The 19,852-nt window shown below is 39.4% G+C and overlaps 1 protein-coding gene across 2 annotated transcripts in view; it reads right to left on the reverse strand.

Annotated features, from left to right (window-relative positions):
- LOC122556847 (tissue factor pathway inhibitor-like) overlaps nucleotides 1-19,852 on the reverse strand; it is a 56,252-nt gene that overhangs the window by 17,279 nt on the left and 19,121 nt on the right. For both annotated transcript variants that reach the window (XR_006313674.1, XM_043704092.1), the window contains exon 5: nucleotides 5,368-5,547. Coding sequence is in view for 1 of the 2 variants with exons in the window: in XM_043704092.1 (XP_043560027.1) it covers nucleotides 5,368-5,547 (180 nt within the window). In the remaining variant the exon portion in view is untranslated. The remainder of the gene's footprint in view (nucleotides 1-5,367; nucleotides 5,548-19,852) is intronic.

Below are 19,852 nucleotides of genomic sequence, written 5' to 3' on the forward strand. Positions count from 1 at the left end.
ATGTGGGTGGAGGTGCAGGTGAATTTGTGGCGGATATGGAAGTTTCCTTTGGGGCCTTGGAGAGAAGTGAGGGGGGAGGTGTGGGCGGAAGTGTTGCACCTCCTGCGGTTGCAAGGGAAGGTGCCGGGAGTGGAGGTTGGGTCGGTGGGGGGTGTGGATCTGACAAGGGAGTCGCGGAGGGAGTGGTCTCTACGGAAAGCTGGAGGTGCAACACTTGCGCAGGAGGTGCAACACTTGCGCCCACACCTGCTGTGCTGTTCCAGCAATAAAGTTTCAACTTTGATCTCCAGCATCTGCAGACCTCACTTTCTCCTCGAGGACTTCAATAGAAATATTTACAAATATTTCTATTCTTGAAATGTCATGCCTCTGTAGAAATCATTGACTAAGATGTACAATTGAATAAGTAGTAATTCCACATGAATAGGCGAAGGAAGGTTATGGAAGGTACTTTGGGCATTAACCAAGTTAATGAGGAACACACATATCTGCTGTCTTGCTAAACTGATAGAACAATGAATGATAGGATGGAGAAGATCAATCGTGTAGTGCTTTGATCCCAGCTAATGTTACTACTGGACAGGTCAGAACCCAGAATGAAATCTGGCTTGATAGGTCATATTTCCTTTTTTTTTAAGATATGTTAGACTCACTAAATCATAAGCATACCAGGTTGCAGATTTAGTTTCAACAATAAAACAGAAGTTTACCGCACAAAATAAATACAAAAATAATAAAAAAAACAAATGTTAACTATAACAGTTTGAATGATTTCAAAATCCAGAGCAAAGTAAAATTCTATCCAATCATCAAATTCATCACTTTTACAGTTAATCAAATTCCCCTTCCCTGTCCAATCTGTAAATTTGATTTTATTACTTCTACTCAATTCCTGTTATGGGAGCTTTTCCTTGGAATACTTACACAACTGAGTAGTTAGACTTTCAACAATCAGCAGAGTTCTATACAAACAATCATAGCCTGAAAGTTTCACTAAATTCTCATTGAGGTAACATTCACCTTTTCTCGGACAATCTATACTCGTTTCTGACCCCAATCCTTGGAACTGAATACACAAACTTTTTCACTAAATTAAACAAACCTTGCTCAGCATAGATTCTAATGGCTTAATTTTTTCTCTCTCCTTAAAAAACCCCAATATAAACAAACTTCCATTCATACTTTACAGTAACATGCTCTTGCTGACACATATTTGTTTAAAAGCCATGGTTTTGAAAGACTGACCTAATTAATTTTTAAACCCTGTCACAAAAATTGACTTACAACCATATGCCACTAGTTTAATATTCATGCTCATACCAACCACCTTGTGGACAGGTATACATAGTCTGTTGTTGCTATTCATTTAAACCTCTGTAATTTTGGTTTCTCCCTAACCTTTCAGGTCACACCAACAAAGATTGATTTGGAGATGCCGATGTTGGACTGGGGTGTACAAAGTTAAAAATCACACTACACCAGGTTATAGTCCAACAGGTTTAATTGGAAGCACACTAGTTTCGGAGTGACACTCCTATCACCTGATGAAGGAGCATCGCTCCGAAAGCTAGTGTGCTTCCAATTAAACCTGGTGTTGTGTGATTTTCAACAGAGATTGAGCTGCATGGGTTGTAATACTGATTTCAACTCAAACCTAACCATTGTTTGCCAAGTGAGTTCAGTTCAAACAATTCTCCTTGTTTTTGAACTTATTCAGCAAATAGTTCTGCAGTCTTTCCGACTGTTACGATTGCCAAGTGCAATAGTCCTCAATCAGAGCCAAATGTAACTTTTGGTCAGATTTCCATGTTTCTCAGCCCAAATAAAACAAGTAGTGCGTAGGTATTTTCTTTTTCCCTCTGCTTTTCTACTTTGCAAATGTTCATTCCTCACACACAAAATAAATCTCCTAACAAACTGAAGCTTGCTAAAAAAAACACTTTTTTCTTATGGATCTATGTTGAGGGTAATGGAAGTGGACTGGCTGCTCCTGATGCTAGCTGACTTTTGACACCCCTTTGCTGCTTTTCATCTACCTTCAAAAAGAGCAAAAGTCTACAATTCTTTCTTTGGAAGACCTAGAATGCCAAAGCAAATCTCAAACTAAAAATGACAATGCCAAACATTTTGGCACAAAAATGTTGCTGCTCCACAAGTTTTTAAAGGTCTAAATTTCTGAATGATAACTCGATCTTACATGTTGATAGGAAATATAACAACTTGTTGAGAATATCTAATCTATATGAATGAGCATCATACATATGCACTCATTCAAATGTGTGTGAATGCAATTCTAACATTTCATTTTAGCTATTACTGCTCACAAATATCTCTCAACCAGAAGATCAAAGAGAGTCGTAATATATTATGACACTGTCATAAGAGAAAACAGAATAAATCTAAAGGTAGGCATTTATTGCCTCAGGAGCTTCTTACAATTCATCAGTAACGTGCTACAAGGAGGAGACAATAAAACTATCATCAATAACATGTTCAGCAATGGTTGGCTTGGTTTCCAGCAGAGCCAACTAGTTCTAGGCCGCACCATAGCTCTCATGTAAACATTAGAGAAGCTGCCCTTCATTCCCTGAGTGACACCAAGCAGTAGCAAACATAAGTTTAATGGAATTAAAAAGGAAGAAGAGGTTCAGAAGCTGGAGTGGTACCTTAAACAAAAGAAGACAGTTATCAGTTGCAGCCTTGACAGAATTGTAAACGGTTCTCTGGAAGGTGTCCTCAATCTAACTGTGTTCAGTTGCTTCTGCAATAACTATTCATCGATCTTAAAATCAATTGGTCTGCTGATGATTCCTGCTAAACTCCTCTGATAATTTGCAGTCAGATCTGAATTGCAGCAGCCCTGAGACTGATAAATGGCAGGTGGGAATCCCAGTGCATACATGCAAGGTAACGACCATCTAACATAAGAGTAAACCCAGCCATTTAATTAGACTCTTCAATGGCATCACCATCACCATCACTGAATGCCCCAACATCTGCAATTTGAGATTGTCCCATTGAATTAAAGTTTAACTGGATCCATTCATATGATTCAATGGGCACAAGAGAGACTGAATATTCTGTAGTTTGTCGATCACATCAAAACCTCCAAGAACCTTTTCCCATCTGCAAAGCTCAATTTATCAAGTCCGATCACCGTCCTGGCTGCAAAAACACTAATGAAATTCAACACTAAGCAGAACAGGGCAGTTTGTTTCATTTGATTCCCCGACACTGGACTTCAGACCAACCCTTGTCATTATCTACCTATTGTGGCTACAGCATTTGCAAGATGCTCAGTAATACTCACTCACTCCTGTTCACCACAGAGAAGCAGCAACATCTGGCAGTGTCAGAAGCTACAAGATACCTTCCAAAAAACCCAATGTGACCATTTCCCCTTTTATCACTTTCAATATCGTGGATATCCCAAAAAGCACTATCACCACAAAGGTTTGCAGTACAAGGAGAAGGTCTCTCACTGCTCCTGAGGACATGTAAGAAATGGGCAAGAAATACAGTCAGATTGAACAAAAGGGAGAACAATCACAGAATGCCCATTCTGCCTGCTCAATACCAAGTGGTAAATAACTTCTCGTAATTTTCAACTCAACGCAAAGATTGACCACGAGGAGTATCTTTTGAAATTGGTGGAATACATCATTTTTGTTCTTAACACAAAACTTAGTTGACTTGCAAGCCAAACATTTCTTTAGGAGATGTTTTGAGCCCCACCCAAAATTCAATGTTGTACGAGATAGAAGCATAATTGTTAGGTTGGTTTTGAGTCACAGTATTGTTTGCAAGTGGATGGTATCACCATGAAAACAGTCTACAAAATATTTAGTCATATTTTTACAAAATGGAAAGAACAGTTATGTAATCCCAATGTATATACTGTTGTTATGGCACTAATTGAGGCTGATCCTGTTTTCACTTGTAATGAGGTATATGTTTAAGCTATCTATTTTACCCATCCTTTGCCTTGGGACATAAATGTTGAAGGCCATTAGGTAACCTGAATCTCCTCACATGTGATGATACGGCCAACGTTAGTAGGGTTTCCAAGGAAAAAGGAAGATGTCCCAAACCCTTTAGGTGCAGCAAAGTAAGGTACCTCATTCATGCTGACCATAACGTTTTCTGAAACCTCCTTGCAGTGACTTCACTAAGTGCCAGGAGCTACTTCTTAGTTCCCCATTTATCTCAGCAGGTTTTTCTCACTTGGCATGGCATTCCCATTCGCCAAGCAGCTGTTTCTTCCCTCATTTCCACATGGATGGGAGGTAACATTATCTGGTTCCCATTTTACTGGGAGCAGGACAGTTTTTGCCACATTCCATGCTGCCCACATTCCATGCTGCCTAATTCCAGTCTCATGTTTTAACGGTGGCTGCAAATTTAAGTTCTGTGCAACAAATTTTGTTGTACCTGCAATTTTGAATTAGTGCGCGAGATCAGCACTTTTGATCAGCAATGTTGATCCGGTACAACAAGTTATGTTGCAATAAAAGCAAATTACTGCGGATGCTGGAATCTGAAACCAAAAAAGAAAATGCTGGAAAATCTCAGCAGGTCTGGCAGCATCTGTAAGGAGAGAAAAGAACTGACATTTCGAGTCTAACTGACCCTTTGTCAAAGCCACAGGGTCAGTTAGACCCTTGCTTTGACAAAGGGCCAGTTAGACTCGAAACATCAGCTCTTTTCTCTCCTTACAGATGCTGCCAGACCTGCTAAGTTATGTTGCAAGCTATTTGCAGGGAAATGATACGGTTACAAAACATGAACAGCATTGAGAGTAAAGGATGTTACTAAGAAAGCTGATTTCCCAATTAACAGATTGCTTGAAGAGAATGCATCTTAGAAACTGGCACATTCCTAAATCATATTTTTATATATATTTGAATGAACAATTATGTGTCGGAGCATCAGTCCTTATCCAATACTCTCAGGGAGCATTTTTTCCTGAATGGGAGTTACCAGCTATGAAAAATAATTGTAATTGCTCCCAAGGTATAGTTTGGTTGTACTCATTACCTTCAGTTATATTTATAACAGATTATTCAATCATTTATCTGGCACTGATGTTTATGAATTTGTTACCATCTTTTAACATTATTACAGCCAATATTCAATGGATTGTAAATCACTTTGAAATGTTGAAGTAATTTATAATGTTAGATCAAAGTTCTTTCTACCCTAAAGCCCAAATCAGAATATTACAAATGTAACACAGTTCCGGAATATATCTTTGCTGGAGTACCTTGTATCAGCCAAAGCTTTAATATTTTTGAATATCTTCAACTGTCACCAGCTGTTAAGAGAAAAAGCTTGAAGCAAAAAATGATTCAGGATGAGCTCACTTACGTTTTGGCCTGTGGCATGCATTTAGGCAATCTTTTTCAGTTCTGAATTTATTCTTGTTTCCAAGGCAGCCCCCATAGATAAATTGTTCACATTTTTTAGTCGTCTTATTATAGAAATACCGATGAAACAGCCCTCGACATGGTCCACTATCAGCTTCCAACTGACAAGGATTTCTTCGATCTGTTAAATGTATATATTTTTATATCATTAATATCATAGAACAAAACTTTTCTTCTACTATATTCAATTTCACAGAAATAACCAACAGTCAGGACAAATAATTTAGTTGAGGCTATGTACTATTTATTTCAGATGTGAAAGCAATTAAACCTTTCGCCAACTTCACCGCTTCAGACAGAATGACAGATGCTATGAACACTACCATCTGCAAGCTCCTCCCAAAGTTGCACACTATTGCAAATTGAAAATAAATCCTGCTTTTTCACCCCCACTATCTCAGTCAAAATTCCAGAATGCCTGTCTTAACTGCATTGTGGTCATATCGACAACACATTGACTGTTGTGTTTCAAAAAGGCAGATTACCACCATCTTCTCAAGAGCAATTAGGGAAGGGTAATAAATACTGACCCTGCAGCAATGCATGGATCCCAGAGACAAATAAAGAAACACAAACGCAGGCACATCACCTCTCAGTTTCAGATTACTTCCTGCAGATGGGTATATGTTTCTCAACAAAATGGAACAAAATATTTAAATAACATTTTTTAAAAAACACTTTTAATTGGAGAAAAAAAGATAATCCTATTTTACTGCTAATATATTTCCTGTGCACATTTTAAATGCTTCTGATTAAAAGATCATTTGAGACCACAGCAGTGACTTACATTAATAGAACATCTCAGGAAGAAAGAGTTTGGGGGGGGAGTTTGGGGCACATCCTTCCTATAGCAAAGAGACCAGAATTGCATGTAGTATTCAAAAAATAGCCTAACCAATGTCCTGCACAGTCACACATGACCTCCCAAGTCCTATATTCAATGCACTAACCAATAAAGGCAAGCACACCAAACACCCTCTTCACTATCCTGTCTACCTGTGACTCCACTTTCATGGAACTATGAACCTGCACTCCAAGGTCTCTTTGTTCAGCAACACTCCCCAGTACTCTACCATTAAATGTATAAGTCCTGCCTTGATTTGTCTTTTTATAGATTAGATTAGATTACAGAGTGGAAACAGGCCCTTCGGCCCAACAAGTGCACACCGAGCCGCCGAAGCGAAACCCACCCATACCCCTACATTTACCCCTTACCTAACACTACGGGCAATTTAGCATGGCCAATTCACCTGACCCTGCACATCTTTGGACTGTGGGAGGAAACCGGAGCACCCGGAGGAAACCCACGCAGACACGGGGAGAACGTGCAAACTCCACACAGACAGTTGCCTGAGGCGGGAATTGAACCCGGGTCTCTGGCGCTGTGAGGCAGCAGTGCTAACCACTGTGCCACCGTGCCGCCCTTTAAAATGCAACATCTCACATTTACCTAAATTAAACTCCATCTGCCAATCCTCAGCCCATTAGCCCATCTGATCTAGGTACTGCTGTACACTGAGGCAACCTTCTTCACTATCTACTACAGCTCCAATTTTGGTGTCATCTGTAACTCAGTTTCATCTATAATCTAACCTCCAGTCTGAAAAGTAACCCTCCACCATCACCCTCTGTCTTCTACCTTTGAGCCAGTTCTGTATCCACCTGGTTAGTTCTTCCTGAATTTGATTAGATTTAACCTTGCTAACCAGTCTACCATGAGGAACCTTGTCGAATATCTTACTGAAGTCCATACAGATCATGTCCATAACTCTGCCCTCAGCAACCCTCTTCAAAATTTCCCTAATCACTCTTTGCCTTTCCAAATAAATCCTATCCCTCAGGATTCCCTTCAACAACTTGCCCACCGTGATATCAGGTTCATTGGTCGATAGTTCCCTGGCTTTTCATTACCACCTTTCTTAAATAGTGGCACTACGTTAGCCAACTAGAGAAAGTGAGGACTGCAGATGCTGGAAATCAAAGTCAAGAGTGTGTTGCTGGAAAAGCACAGCAGGTCAGGCAGCATCCGAGGAGCAGGAGCCAAATAGGTCGATTCTCCTGCTCCTTGGATGCTCCCTGACCTGCTGTGTTTTTCCAGCAACATACTCTCGACTACATTAGCCAACCTCCAGTCTTCCGGCACTTCACCTGTGGCTACTGATGGACTCATTCATGCTGCCACAATCTTTATTATTCCCTGGGATTCAAACTTGCAATCATGTCTACATTGTGACACTTTATCAAGTGCCTCTTGGAGGCGCATATACATATCAACCACGTTACCCTTACCAAATGTCTGCTATCTCATCAGAAAGGACAGCCAAGTTTGTTCAACCCTAATTGAGTCTGTCAGCTATCCTCAATTAATCCACACTTGTCCAAGTGTCCCACAATTATCCTTCCACTGTAAAATACTCACAAATGGACTCCCATACCACTAAATCAAGACCTTAAGTGTACAATTTGTGCCAACTTAGAAAATTCATCTCAACATCATTGATATTAAACATGCAGAGAGCAGCCAATTGCCTTGTGGGAAAATCAAACCCTGACAGGTTTTCTAGCATACACCCCAGAGAGAGTTGTGTTCCTTCACAGACAAGCCCTCAGCACCTCTGAAGTAGCCCAGCATCATTAAGTAGAGAATCTGTTGTGATCAGCCTCCTACCCCTCAGCAGCCCCTCTCTTGTGAATCCTGCCTTCACTTACCTATGCACCAAGTCCCTTGTTCATCTTGAATTTCTGGTGGGTATGTTTCCAGCAGTTACCACCAATCCCCCAAGTTGCATTGCCTACAACAGTTAACTATCAGCCTCTGTTTGGCCAGAAACACCCGGGAGCTGGGATTTCCATACCCTGGATTCCTTGATCTTGGAAAAGGTCAACCACCGACCATGTAAACCCTCCCCAAAGGAAGTAATGCGGGGTTCTTGCTATTTCTCCAGTTGCCAGGTGAGATCCATGACTTTTACATTAAATATCACCTATCATTCCAAAAAGCTATCTCATGCTGAGATCAAACTGGCTATCTTGTAGCTGTTGTGTTTATGGCTAAATCAGTTGTCTGAAATATCCAATCAAATCTTCAACCTTTGAACTTGGAGAAAGTGAGGGCTGCAGATGTTGGAGATCAGAGTTGAGAGTGTGGTGCTGGAAATGCACAGCATGTCAGGCAGCATCCAAAGAGCAGGAAAATCAACATTTCGGGCATAAGCCCTTCATCTTTTGGAGTTGGCTAAGTGGAGTTGAGGGGCATAATGGAGTAACAGCCAGAGTGAGGGAGTAATGGTTTTATTGGGCCTATGGAAATTAGAATGAAGATGAAGGTGTGTTTGAGCAAATAAATAGTTACAGGATTGTCACAAGGATGAACAGAGGGTCAAAGGCTGGTCAGTTGAAATTTTGAAAGATTAAACTCCTGTTGTACATTCAGAATCCATAAGGTTATCTTGGAATGCAGAGATAACCCCTGGCTTCTTTACTGCAAAACATCTTCTGAAATGTCTTTCTTCTGATTCTTCAAATATCACCTTAAATAATAAATGCAAAGAGCTCATGGGCTTTTTTGTCAGTAAGACTGAGACCATCTGATCCACTACCACTGTAGTGTTCCTTTTTTCCATTGGTTCAAGGATGAAAGATGACTTAATTGAAGTGTATAAGATCTGAACAGTCATGAGAAGGTTGACTTACAAAGGATATTGCCTCTTGTGGGTGAATCCAGAACAAGGGGCACTGTTTGAAAATTATAGGTCACCCTTTTGGGACAGAGATGAGGATTTCTTATTGTCTCAGACAGTTGCGCAACTTTGGAATTGTCTGTCCACAAGACAGTGAAGGCAAGGGCATTGAAGATCTTGAAAGCAGAAGTCAAGTCCAATAAATCAAAGGTTATTGGGGGTAGATGGGAATTTGGAATTGGAAACACAACCAGATCAGCCTTGATCTTCTTGTATGGTAGAGTAAGCTCAAGAAGTTGAATGGTCTACCTCTTCCGCTATTTTGGATGTTCTTATATATGCTTTTCTATGATCAACCCTGCATTCACAACTTGCTCTAATTTTGCTCCTATCTACCTCATTTCCTCTTCCTCCTTACCTTGACCATGAGACCCACCTTGCTCAGTGTTATTCCTGCTAAGCTGCTGTCTACCCAATTCTCCTTCTGCTCCCTACATGAATTAATGCCATTATTTGTTCAGTCTTTTCAGGTATGGTCCTATGCCACTTCAAAATCAACTTCTCCTGAAAGTAACTTTTGACCCCACCATCCTTCAAAACTGCTGTTCTATCTCCAACCTTTCTTCCTTCTCCATGTTTGAATCCTTCCAATCAGCCATTTGCTCCTCACAGTATTAAAACTGTATTTATCAAAGTGGCAAATCTGTGACAGGGTGACTATGACAAAGGTAAACAATCCCTTCTCAAACTTTGTCAATTTTCCTCATACACCTCTCCATAGTTCTTCAATTGGTTGAAAGTACACTGGTACTATCCTCATCCCTTTCACTGTAGTCAATGTATCACTTGAAATGGCTTCTTTTCTTGCTCTGACATCATTTTCTCTAGTGGCCTTCAAGGTTTTATCCTCGACACCATAACACAAGCCCCCACCTATTTCTAATCAACCCATTGTCTCTCAGCAACATTATCTAGAAACAAAATGTTAATTCTAACATGTAAATAAAGGCTACCTGGCTTTATGCTACTGCCCCCTTTCCTGACTCCTTTACTCCTGTTAAAATATCAGATTACTTATCTGACATCCAGCAATTGATGAAGAAAAGTCTCTTTCAAATAACCATTGGAAATACCAAACTACAGGGGATCCCTAATTAATGAATATCTGACTTGTGAATGTTCGTATTGTCCTGCATTGTGTACAAATTGACATGTGAATGAATTCCAGAATGGAACCCTTACGGAATCCAGGGACTTTTTTCAGTCCCTGTCAGATCATCCAATCCAATCACAGCTATGAAATCTATTTCTCGCCTTATCAACAGAGTCTGCACCAGACTATTTGTGACATTCATGCCAGGATCAGTTTCTAAACACAGACATCCATTCCACCATTAGGATGGTCCATCTCGACCATGGTAACATCATCTGACTCTGCTTCTGCTTCAGCCAAATTGTTCATATCTGCCCTTGCTACCTCTTAACATTATTAATCTGATGTTCCTCTGGTCACAATCTACCTTCTATAAACTTAAGGTCATCTAAAATTCTACTGCCTGTGTTCAAACTCACACAAAGTACTGCTCACCCATCACCCCTACACTCACTGATCCAAATTGGCTGCTGGTCAAATAATGCCTTGATTTTGAAAATCACATCCTTGTTTTCATGTGTCTCCATTGCCTTGGCCCCATTTTATTCCATAAATCTCCTCCGGACCCATAAACATTCCAAATATAATTTGCACTCACCTAATTCTGGTCAATTCAGAATCCATAATTTTAATTGTTACTCCATTAGTGGCTGGCCCCAAGCTCTGGAATTCCCTTACTAAGTATGTCTGCCTCTGTATATTATTTTAAAATGGTCCGTAAAAGTTTCCGAATCCGGTGGGATGGCAGCAGTGTAGGATGCACTATCTGGAGCTCGTCCACTCCACCTGTTCTTTCTCTTCCTCTCTTTTCCTCGCTCCTTTTGGCCTTGGACACTCTGCCCTGGCTTCTGACTCCCGGCCTCCGAAGTGGGGTCAGTGACCTGAAGCGGGAACACCAGTGACTTGCGGCCCAGCACGGAATATGGCTGGAGCAGCCTAGTGGTCAGACCACGTGGAGACCCCTGCGCACGTCTGCTGTGGACTGCCCTTGGAAAAAGACTGATTTTTAAAATTTTCCTTCTTGTTTTTTTACCCTACATCTATACTGTGTACAGCTGTAATGTCACTTTTTTTTTCATTTCTCTATTCTGTAACTAAGGATTGTAACTAGGTACTCAGTACCTAAGTTGGGGCAATGTGTTGGTGACATTGTTACACTGCGATGATAAAGCTAATTCAATTCAAAAGCTTTTAGACAACCTTCCTAGTATTACCTTTTATGGCTTAGTATCAGATTGTGCATTCTAAGTCTTTTGTGAAGTGCCTTAGGACACTTTAAGACATTAAAAGATATATAGATATATATTAATGCTATACAAACAATTATAATTATTGTGAAGGGTTAAAAACAGCATGCTTTCAATTACTTTACTGACAAATCTCCCACAGGGGTAACTTAGATTAAAAGCTGAAGATTGCTGTTTCCAGAATTACAAACATGATCTCTCATGTTCTGTTGTACATTTTAATACTGTGCAAGAATCTGGAATCTGTATCGGGAATTGGGGGTATTCATAATAGTTGTCATCACTAAATCATTAGAGGCTGAGGCAGACCAGCAAATCAATGCCTTTCCCAGTTAGCATGAGGAAATTGGGAAAGATAACTTAACTCATGTCTGAGGAGCAGGCTATATCACTTTTGACTCAGCTTGTCTTTTGCAACAAATCTGATCTAGCATCAAATCCATAGGCATCAATGTGAAACATTAATTTTAAAAACAACCAATTAGATGAATGGCAGGTTGCTGGAGTAATGATGAATACTGACATGATAGCAAGGATTAGGAATCAATTTGTATTTGATTTACGCTCCAGGCGAATGATTTTAGCTTATTCATTCTCATTTCTTCAATTACTGTCTGTCTTTCCAAAGGAATAAATGTCAGCAAAATGATGTCGTTCAACTAAGAAGGAAATAACTCACAAAATATTTTGTAACCATGTTTTTAAAATTATGAATTTAACAACAATGTATGAAAACTGATTTTTTTTTAAAAGCTTGTGCTCTTATGTCTGAGATTTATCCAAAAAAATTATACTTCAGACAATTTGGAATTAAATTGGGTCGGTGTGGACATGTTGGGCCGAAGGGCCTGTTTCCACACTGTAAGTAATCTAATCTAATCTAATCAAACTTTAATCTAAATAGTAAGAAAAATGAAAAAGGACTGTAACTTAACTGACATTTGTGTAAGTTCAATTAATATGGAATACATTGAATAGCCAGTCCACATTTTATATTCAAAGTTGCTGGAACAGAACATGACCCACACCCTTCTTGGTCAAAGACAGTGAACCACAGCTTACACCAATGACAAAAACAATGAACTGTCTGGGAGCACTGACTAAGCCAATAAATTGCTTTCATTTTACCCCCTTCACTTGGTACAACTGTATTTCAGTTTAATAAGGGTCCTGCAGCTGCAACATTAAAACTGGAATTATCTCTTTTCTCCATCACATCTCCTGAACTATGTTTCGTTTTAATTGTGCAGCTTTTCCACAATTGTTAGGAAGGTATGCCGTTTAACTTCCAGGAATTTCTAGTGGTTGTCCCGCATAACTCTTTGTAATGCAGCGTAAGTTCATCAGAGATGCCACTTATGCCATGTAAGTGGGCTTTCTGCCAATCTTTTGAAGAAGAGTCATGCTGGACCCAAAATGTTAATTCTGTTTCTGTATTCACAGATGTGGGCAGACCTACTGAATTTCTTCAGCCTTCTGTGTTTGTTTCGATGATTAACAGAAATCAGAGTTTGTTTGCATAAGCACAGTTGAAATTTCACATGGAAAAATAAACATACATGTTCAAAATTTAGGATTGAAACAGAGTGGATCTTAGACTGCCTTCACTATTATTTAGCAATGTAGCTAGTGGCACATATAATGTGGAACTTAGTGGTTATTTAAGTTTTATCACATATCTATATCAGTAACACAAGCTGAATTTATGCCTTCAATCATGAACACCCTTACGAATTGTACAAATGATCTTAAGATCGCAATGAAGCAGAGATAGCCAGCTGTTAACTCAGTCAACTGACCTCAATGATCTGGGGTCAACTCATTTCAATAATTAGCACAGGTTGTCAATTAGCTTTGTGTTTTATATAAGCTCTTAATCTAATGTATAAGGTACGAGTCTGAATAGCAATTCAAATTTAAACCACTTAAAAGTCAACGAAGGCTTATTTGATAGCCCCAGAAGTAGTTGTGAGAATCATATGTGATTATGCACTGAATGTTAATGTTACCACAGGTAATACGCCTACTTCATATTGTCTATGTGTTTTAAATAAGATTAGTGCCCAGCCAACAGGAGTACTGTTAGTGCTATCGGATGCTTCGGTAGTGAGAAATATCGTGAGTAGCAAGCACCAGTCTGAATCAGCCTGTGCACCTTAAAGTGAGTTTGTACCTCTTTAAGGAGAAGAGTATGAACTCTGGAATCAAAGTTTGTGGTGATTCAGGAGATGAAGGTATCTGGAAAACAGCAAAGAATGGCACAAAGACAAGAGCACAGCCTCTGAGATTTTATAATGTTGCACTAGAAGCTTGATGAAGAAGGTGAAAAGTCAGAAAGCCATCGAGTATCTACATGGACCAAGGGAACCCTCCAAATACATAAACAAAAATCACTGAGGACAGATACCGACAGAACATATGTTCCAAGGAGCTGATGTAGTGACACAAGAAATATGATGCTCATATACCAGTCAAGGACAATGGATTTGTCTTCTAATATCCTATCAATTGTATCATTTGTCTCAAATACTACTAAAGTACCAAATTTCACAGCTTACACACACTGTCAACTATTGACTGAGAACCAAATGGTTGCATGGGTACTAATGGCTCAGGGAGAAAGTGAGGTCTGCAGATGCTGGAGATCAAAGTTGAAACTTTATTGCTGGAACAGCACAGCAGGTCAGGCAGCATCCAGGGAACAGGAGATTCGACGTTTCGGGCACAGGCCCTTCTTCAGGCCTGAAGAAGGGCCTGTGCCCGAAACGTCGAATCTCCTGTTCTACTAATGGCTCAACATTATAGCATGCAGCTTGACTCATTTCCTCACTTTCTCCTAGTTTATTTCATGTATGCACATATGTGCACACTATAAATACCATTTTGGTCCCCAAATTGCAACTGTAGCAGCTAAACAACAGACATTACCCAATTCAACAGCATGTCAAATGTTTGCATATGGGACAGATCAGTCTTTATAATAATTCAAATGAAATTTAAGCATTTCTTAGTACTGTACTTGAACAGAAAGGAAAGTCAGTGTGGAAGCGTTAAACAGAATCTGTGGCATATAGCAGAACGCATTACTTAAACCTATTAGATGGTTGACAAAGTTGTTATGTTGCTGCAAGACATTTCAGCAATGTTTTTATGTGTACCATGCTGCTTGGGGTTGCTTTATAATTTGCATATTGCACAGTTGTCATTGAGAATGCTCACTTTTGATTTTTTTTAAATTTCTCCCTTTTCACAGGTAAAGTAAGGCTATTTTCATTGCAAGCAGGGGGGGGTGATATCTGAGTAGTATTATCACTAGATTATTAATCCAGAGGCGCAAGTAACATTCTGGGGACCCAGGTTCAAATCCTACCATGGTATGTGGTAGAATTTGAATTCAATTTAAAAAAGAATACTAGGATTAAGAGTCTAATAATTGTTGCTGATTGTCGGAAATCCCATTTGTTTACTGACATCCTTTAAGGAGGGAAATCTTCCATCCTTACCCTGTCTGGCCTACATCTCAACTACCCTCTGGGCAATTAGGGGTGGGCAATAAATACTGGCTTGGCCGGTGATGTCCACAGCCCATGACTGAATAAAAAAAATTTGCAAGCAATGTCTCTGTATGGTCTAGGTTTGCATTCATGCCTTGCAAGAACCCAGCAATCCAGTGACTTTATTATCATCGGATATCCAGATACAAATATCTCCTCAGGAGGTGAGGCAGTGGCACTGAAGACAAATCTCTCTGGCAAGCCCAGGAAGGACTGTGCAAACTGAGATGTGAACTCCAGAAAGGTTGGGTACAATATGCTCAAACTTTGATTGGACTTTCCTGCATCTTTAGCAACTCTTCTAAAGATAGCAAAATTAGTATAAGCCCCAAAGGAATACCTTTCCTACACATTTTGCTGCAAGTGAAGCAAGATCTAGAAAAAAAGACTGCTGCAAGAAGTCTAAGCAAAATTTGTAGCTACAACTGGGAATTGAAACAATATAATGAATTGAATAGAGTTACAGTAGCGTCCATTGGTAAGACAATTTTTAAAATTTAATTGTAAGCTACACAGACCTGTTAAACATGTGGGTTAATTCATAGTTGTTCCAAGAAGTTGGACTCCTCGGACTTTTAATGGGAGAAGCATTCCAGGTGATCAATATATTTTCAAGATTGATCGATGATTAAGTAGAACAAAGGTTAGATGCACTTCGCTCAGGAGTCTTCAGTGGCCACCAAGGACAGGCAAGTGGGAAAGATTTGTTGAAAAAACTCTTTCTAAGTCCAAGGGACATAACCATGTCTCTGACACAACCATGTCTCTGACACAACCAAACCCTCTACCTAAACCATCCAGGAGCCTCCAAGAATACATCAACTCTGAATCATTGACAAAATGCTAGCTATCTACACATTGGGAATAAAAGAGAAGTAGGCAAATGTGAGGACTGCAGACACTGGAGATCAGAGTCAAGAGTTAATAAAGCATGGAACAGAGATATTATCTGTATTAATAACTCATTTCTCAAAAGTTTACAATCATTTGGAGGATAACATTTGCACATTTTCAAGATTTATCTTTTGAGTATGAGAATGATACCCTAAAAACATGATGAGCCACATCAGTTGTTGGTGCCTGTTGCTCTGTGCTATCTGTGTAAAAATACTGGGCTGCTCTTCAAGATTTACAGCTGCAATGCATTTTAGTTGCCAAAATTTAAGTCATGCAGTTGAAAAGTTTAGTCATTGTGCCATAAATCATGCTGTTTTGCTCAACCAATTTCATGGAATGCAAGAAGAATGATCAGTTTCTGAATGTGTTGCCATGGGTTTCAGAGTTTGTGTTAATCTAGCCTCTCATGCTACTCTCATACTCCGGACCTTAAGTTCCAACTTTGTCCTGATTCAATAACCTTTTGTTAGCAGGGAGACAGTAAATGGTCAGCATAAGCAAGTTAGCAGTGCTATTTCTCTGGGAGGAGGCGTATATAGCTAGCTTGAAATAATCAATGTCTGAATAATTATATACTGTTCAGTCAGATGCATTCAAACATAACAAAACTAATGACTTCAACAAGACTTTTTGAGAGAAGTGTGCATTATATGCAATACTTCTGAAAAAGGGATGAAAGATTAGTAACAGATTCTTTTTTCCATTTGATATAAATGGTCTCATCACTTAAAAATAAATTTCAGTCATTACAGTGTTTATTCTCTCAATATCATATTCTATGTGGCCAGAAACATCTTCAGTACAACAAATTGAGGGGGAGAAAAGTATTTTTTGATTCCAACTATACTTTGTTATAACTGATGGGTTAGTCAACTAAGGCAACAAACATCTGATACACTTAGTAATGAGTCCCCGACAGTGCTGTTAGCAATGAAGCAAGGACAGTTATCTTGCATCCAGCGGAAATAAAGCATTTGAGACTTTCAGACAGTTATTCTGTTGTGACATGAATAGATTCAAGATGGACTGCATATGATGTCTATGGTTTGGTTACTAACAACAACATTGTACATATTGGACAGGCTGATAATGGAAATGTTAGAATTGATACCCTAATGGATATATTTAATGTGGAAGTTCATTTTATAGAAATTTTGCTGTTTGAAATAATAAACAAAAATTTGTAAGTCAATATTTTGCTGCTGCATATTACAGAGTACATAATTGTATTTAAAAAGAAAGTACGCATTTCAGTTTGAATGTAACATGGAGACAGACCATTTAGGTCACAGACTAGCATTTGGTTCGAAATAGCACCAACAGTTTGCTTTCCATTGCATCTGAGCTAGACATTTTAGTCTTTGTCCTGCCCCGAATAGTAGAAGGCAATGGCAAACCAACACTGACAAATAATATAAGAAAATACCTCTGGATTAAACCCCAGCAGGCAATGGGCCAATTCTGAGGCAAGAGAAGCTAAGACTTTCCTTGTAGGGTGAGCAAGAGCAATGTTCTGACATAACTGGGAAGACTTCCACACCCTTTTCAACAGCTCCTAGCCATTGATAAGATACATCTTATTGTGGAAATAGTAAGAATGTGGCACACTGCTGCATGATGGGATACTTGACCTAGGTAAAACATACCTTGGCTCTCAAGCTCTCAGGCTCTCAAGTAGTTGAAACATATTGCTAGAGATAAAGACTGAGGTTGTATAATTATAGTTTGATGAAATATAGGGAAAGTGTCTGAAGCTCTTTAGTTGGAGTGCATCTTGAGCTCATTAGTTTCTCTGCCCTTGAGCAACATCAAAGAACAAAGTTGATCGCTGCACTGTGCTTATCTTTATCTTGAATTATTGTAAAGTGCAGAATGTAAGCAGAGTTGTATATATTGCTGTCTAAGTATAGGCTGACTTTTCAGTTTGAGAGAGTGCTATGAGACAATGAAAACTGTAGCAGCCTCTCTGTGAGTTCACAAAAAATAAAGCTTCTTGAAACAAGTCTCGAAGTCTCAGACTAAGTAATTTCCTCGACACTCATCAACCCTAATTTTGCATAAATTTCTAAAGTCAGTTTGAGACAAGAGGACAAGTGGTTGGCAGGAAAGGATGAACAGGAGATAAGTAAATAGAAAGAGAACTTTTGTGCCAGTTAGGTCCAAGACAGCCAATAGACTGTTAATAGAGTAATTACAGATAAAGAGATTAACATGATTTCTTCTTAGATGTTTTTGTTTATAATATTAACTTTATACTTCTACACTTTTACTTCTTAATTTTCAATGTGAAAGAGACTGTAATTAATACATACCACATGGCTAAAAAGCATCAAACTATAATAGCCTCAAGCTGGGCTCTCTTTGGCAGGTCTAATTTGTATTTATTGTGTAAATACAGTAACTTCATACTATTTGACATATGTAATGGTGAGGCTGGCAAAGAAAATGCCTCTTTCACAAAGCTAATAGTTGAATGGCACAATTTGGACTGCACCTTCTGGACATATAAATTTAGCTGCACATCTGCCCCTCGCCTGATGTTTTTGCATGCATAACAGAGAGTACCAATAGACTCATCATTATTTTGCCAGCAAATCCTGGCCCACTACTTTCCAGCACCTCACATACCAAAACACCAATGGACTGATATTATGATAGAAATGATGATGACCTTTTAACATGCTCAACCACGAAACAGAAAGTCAGCTAGCAAATGACAATGATCAACATATAGAGCTAAACATTGAATCAGGAATGTTCTGTCTGCGACACACATTTCCTCGAGAGATTTCTCAAAAATGGCACATCACCCTTTGACTCACTATTCAAATGCAGTAAACGGTGTGAAGTTAAAGGACATGACAATTTGAATTAAGTACAGGTCCTTCTGTTATAATGCACATTTTGTTAACACAAATTCGCGATAACATGTTTGATGAATTGGGGACCCTGTTTTTAAAATGTGAAATTTTAAAGGGTGTATTGGTTATAACGCAATTCCATTAGCTTAAATGGTGCTGCTATTACACAACTTTCATAGAACACAGGATTTCACAAGAACAGAACCACTGCGTTATAGCAGGACTGACTGTAAGTCAGAAAGTAAACAGGGCCGACGTACCACCTACAAGGAGTGTACTTACAATTCTCCCCACTTGCCTGAATAAGTGCACCTCGATCAATACTCAAGAAGCTTGACATTGAAGGTCAAATTAGCCCACTTGATTGTCACCCGATTCACCACCTTCAACATTCAACATTGGAAAAGTAGGCTTCAAGGCAAGGGCGTAATTGATATGTGGAGCTTGTTCAAGGAGCAACTATTGAGTGTCCTTGATAAGTATGTACCTGTCAGGCAGGGAGGAAAGGGTCGTGTGAGGGAGCCGTGGTTTAATAAGGAATTGGAATCCCTTGTTAAATGGAAGAGGGCGGCCTATGTAAAGATGAGGCGTGAAGGTTCAATTGGGGCGATTGAGAGTTATAAGGTAGCCAGGAAGGACCTGAAGAGAGAGCTAAGAGCAGCAAGGAGGGGACATGAAAGGTCCTTAGTTGGTAGGATTAGGGAAAGCCCTAAGGCTTTCTATAGGTATGTCAGGAATAAAAGAATGACTAGGGTAGGAATAGGTCCAGTCAAGGATAGTAGTGGGAAGTTACGTGTGGAGGCTGAAGAGATTGGGGAAGACACTGAATGAATACTTTTCGTCAGTATTCAATCAGGAACAGGACATTGTTGTCAATGTGAGTACTGAGTCACAATTAAGTAGAATGGATGGCTTTGAGGTATGTAGAGAAGAGGTGTTGGAAATTCTGGAAAGGGTGAAAATAGATAAGTCCCCTGGGCCCGATGGCATTTATCCTAGGATTCTCTGGGAAGCAAGGGAGGAGATAGCAGAGC

Source organism: Chiloscyllium plagiosum, chromosome 14, assembly GCF_004010195.1.
Source record: "Chiloscyllium plagiosum isolate BGI_BamShark_2017 chromosome 14, ASM401019v2, whole genome shotgun sequence".
Classification (NCBI taxonomy): Eukaryota; Metazoa; Chordata; class Chondrichthyes; order Orectolobiformes; family Hemiscylliidae; genus Chiloscyllium; species Chiloscyllium plagiosum.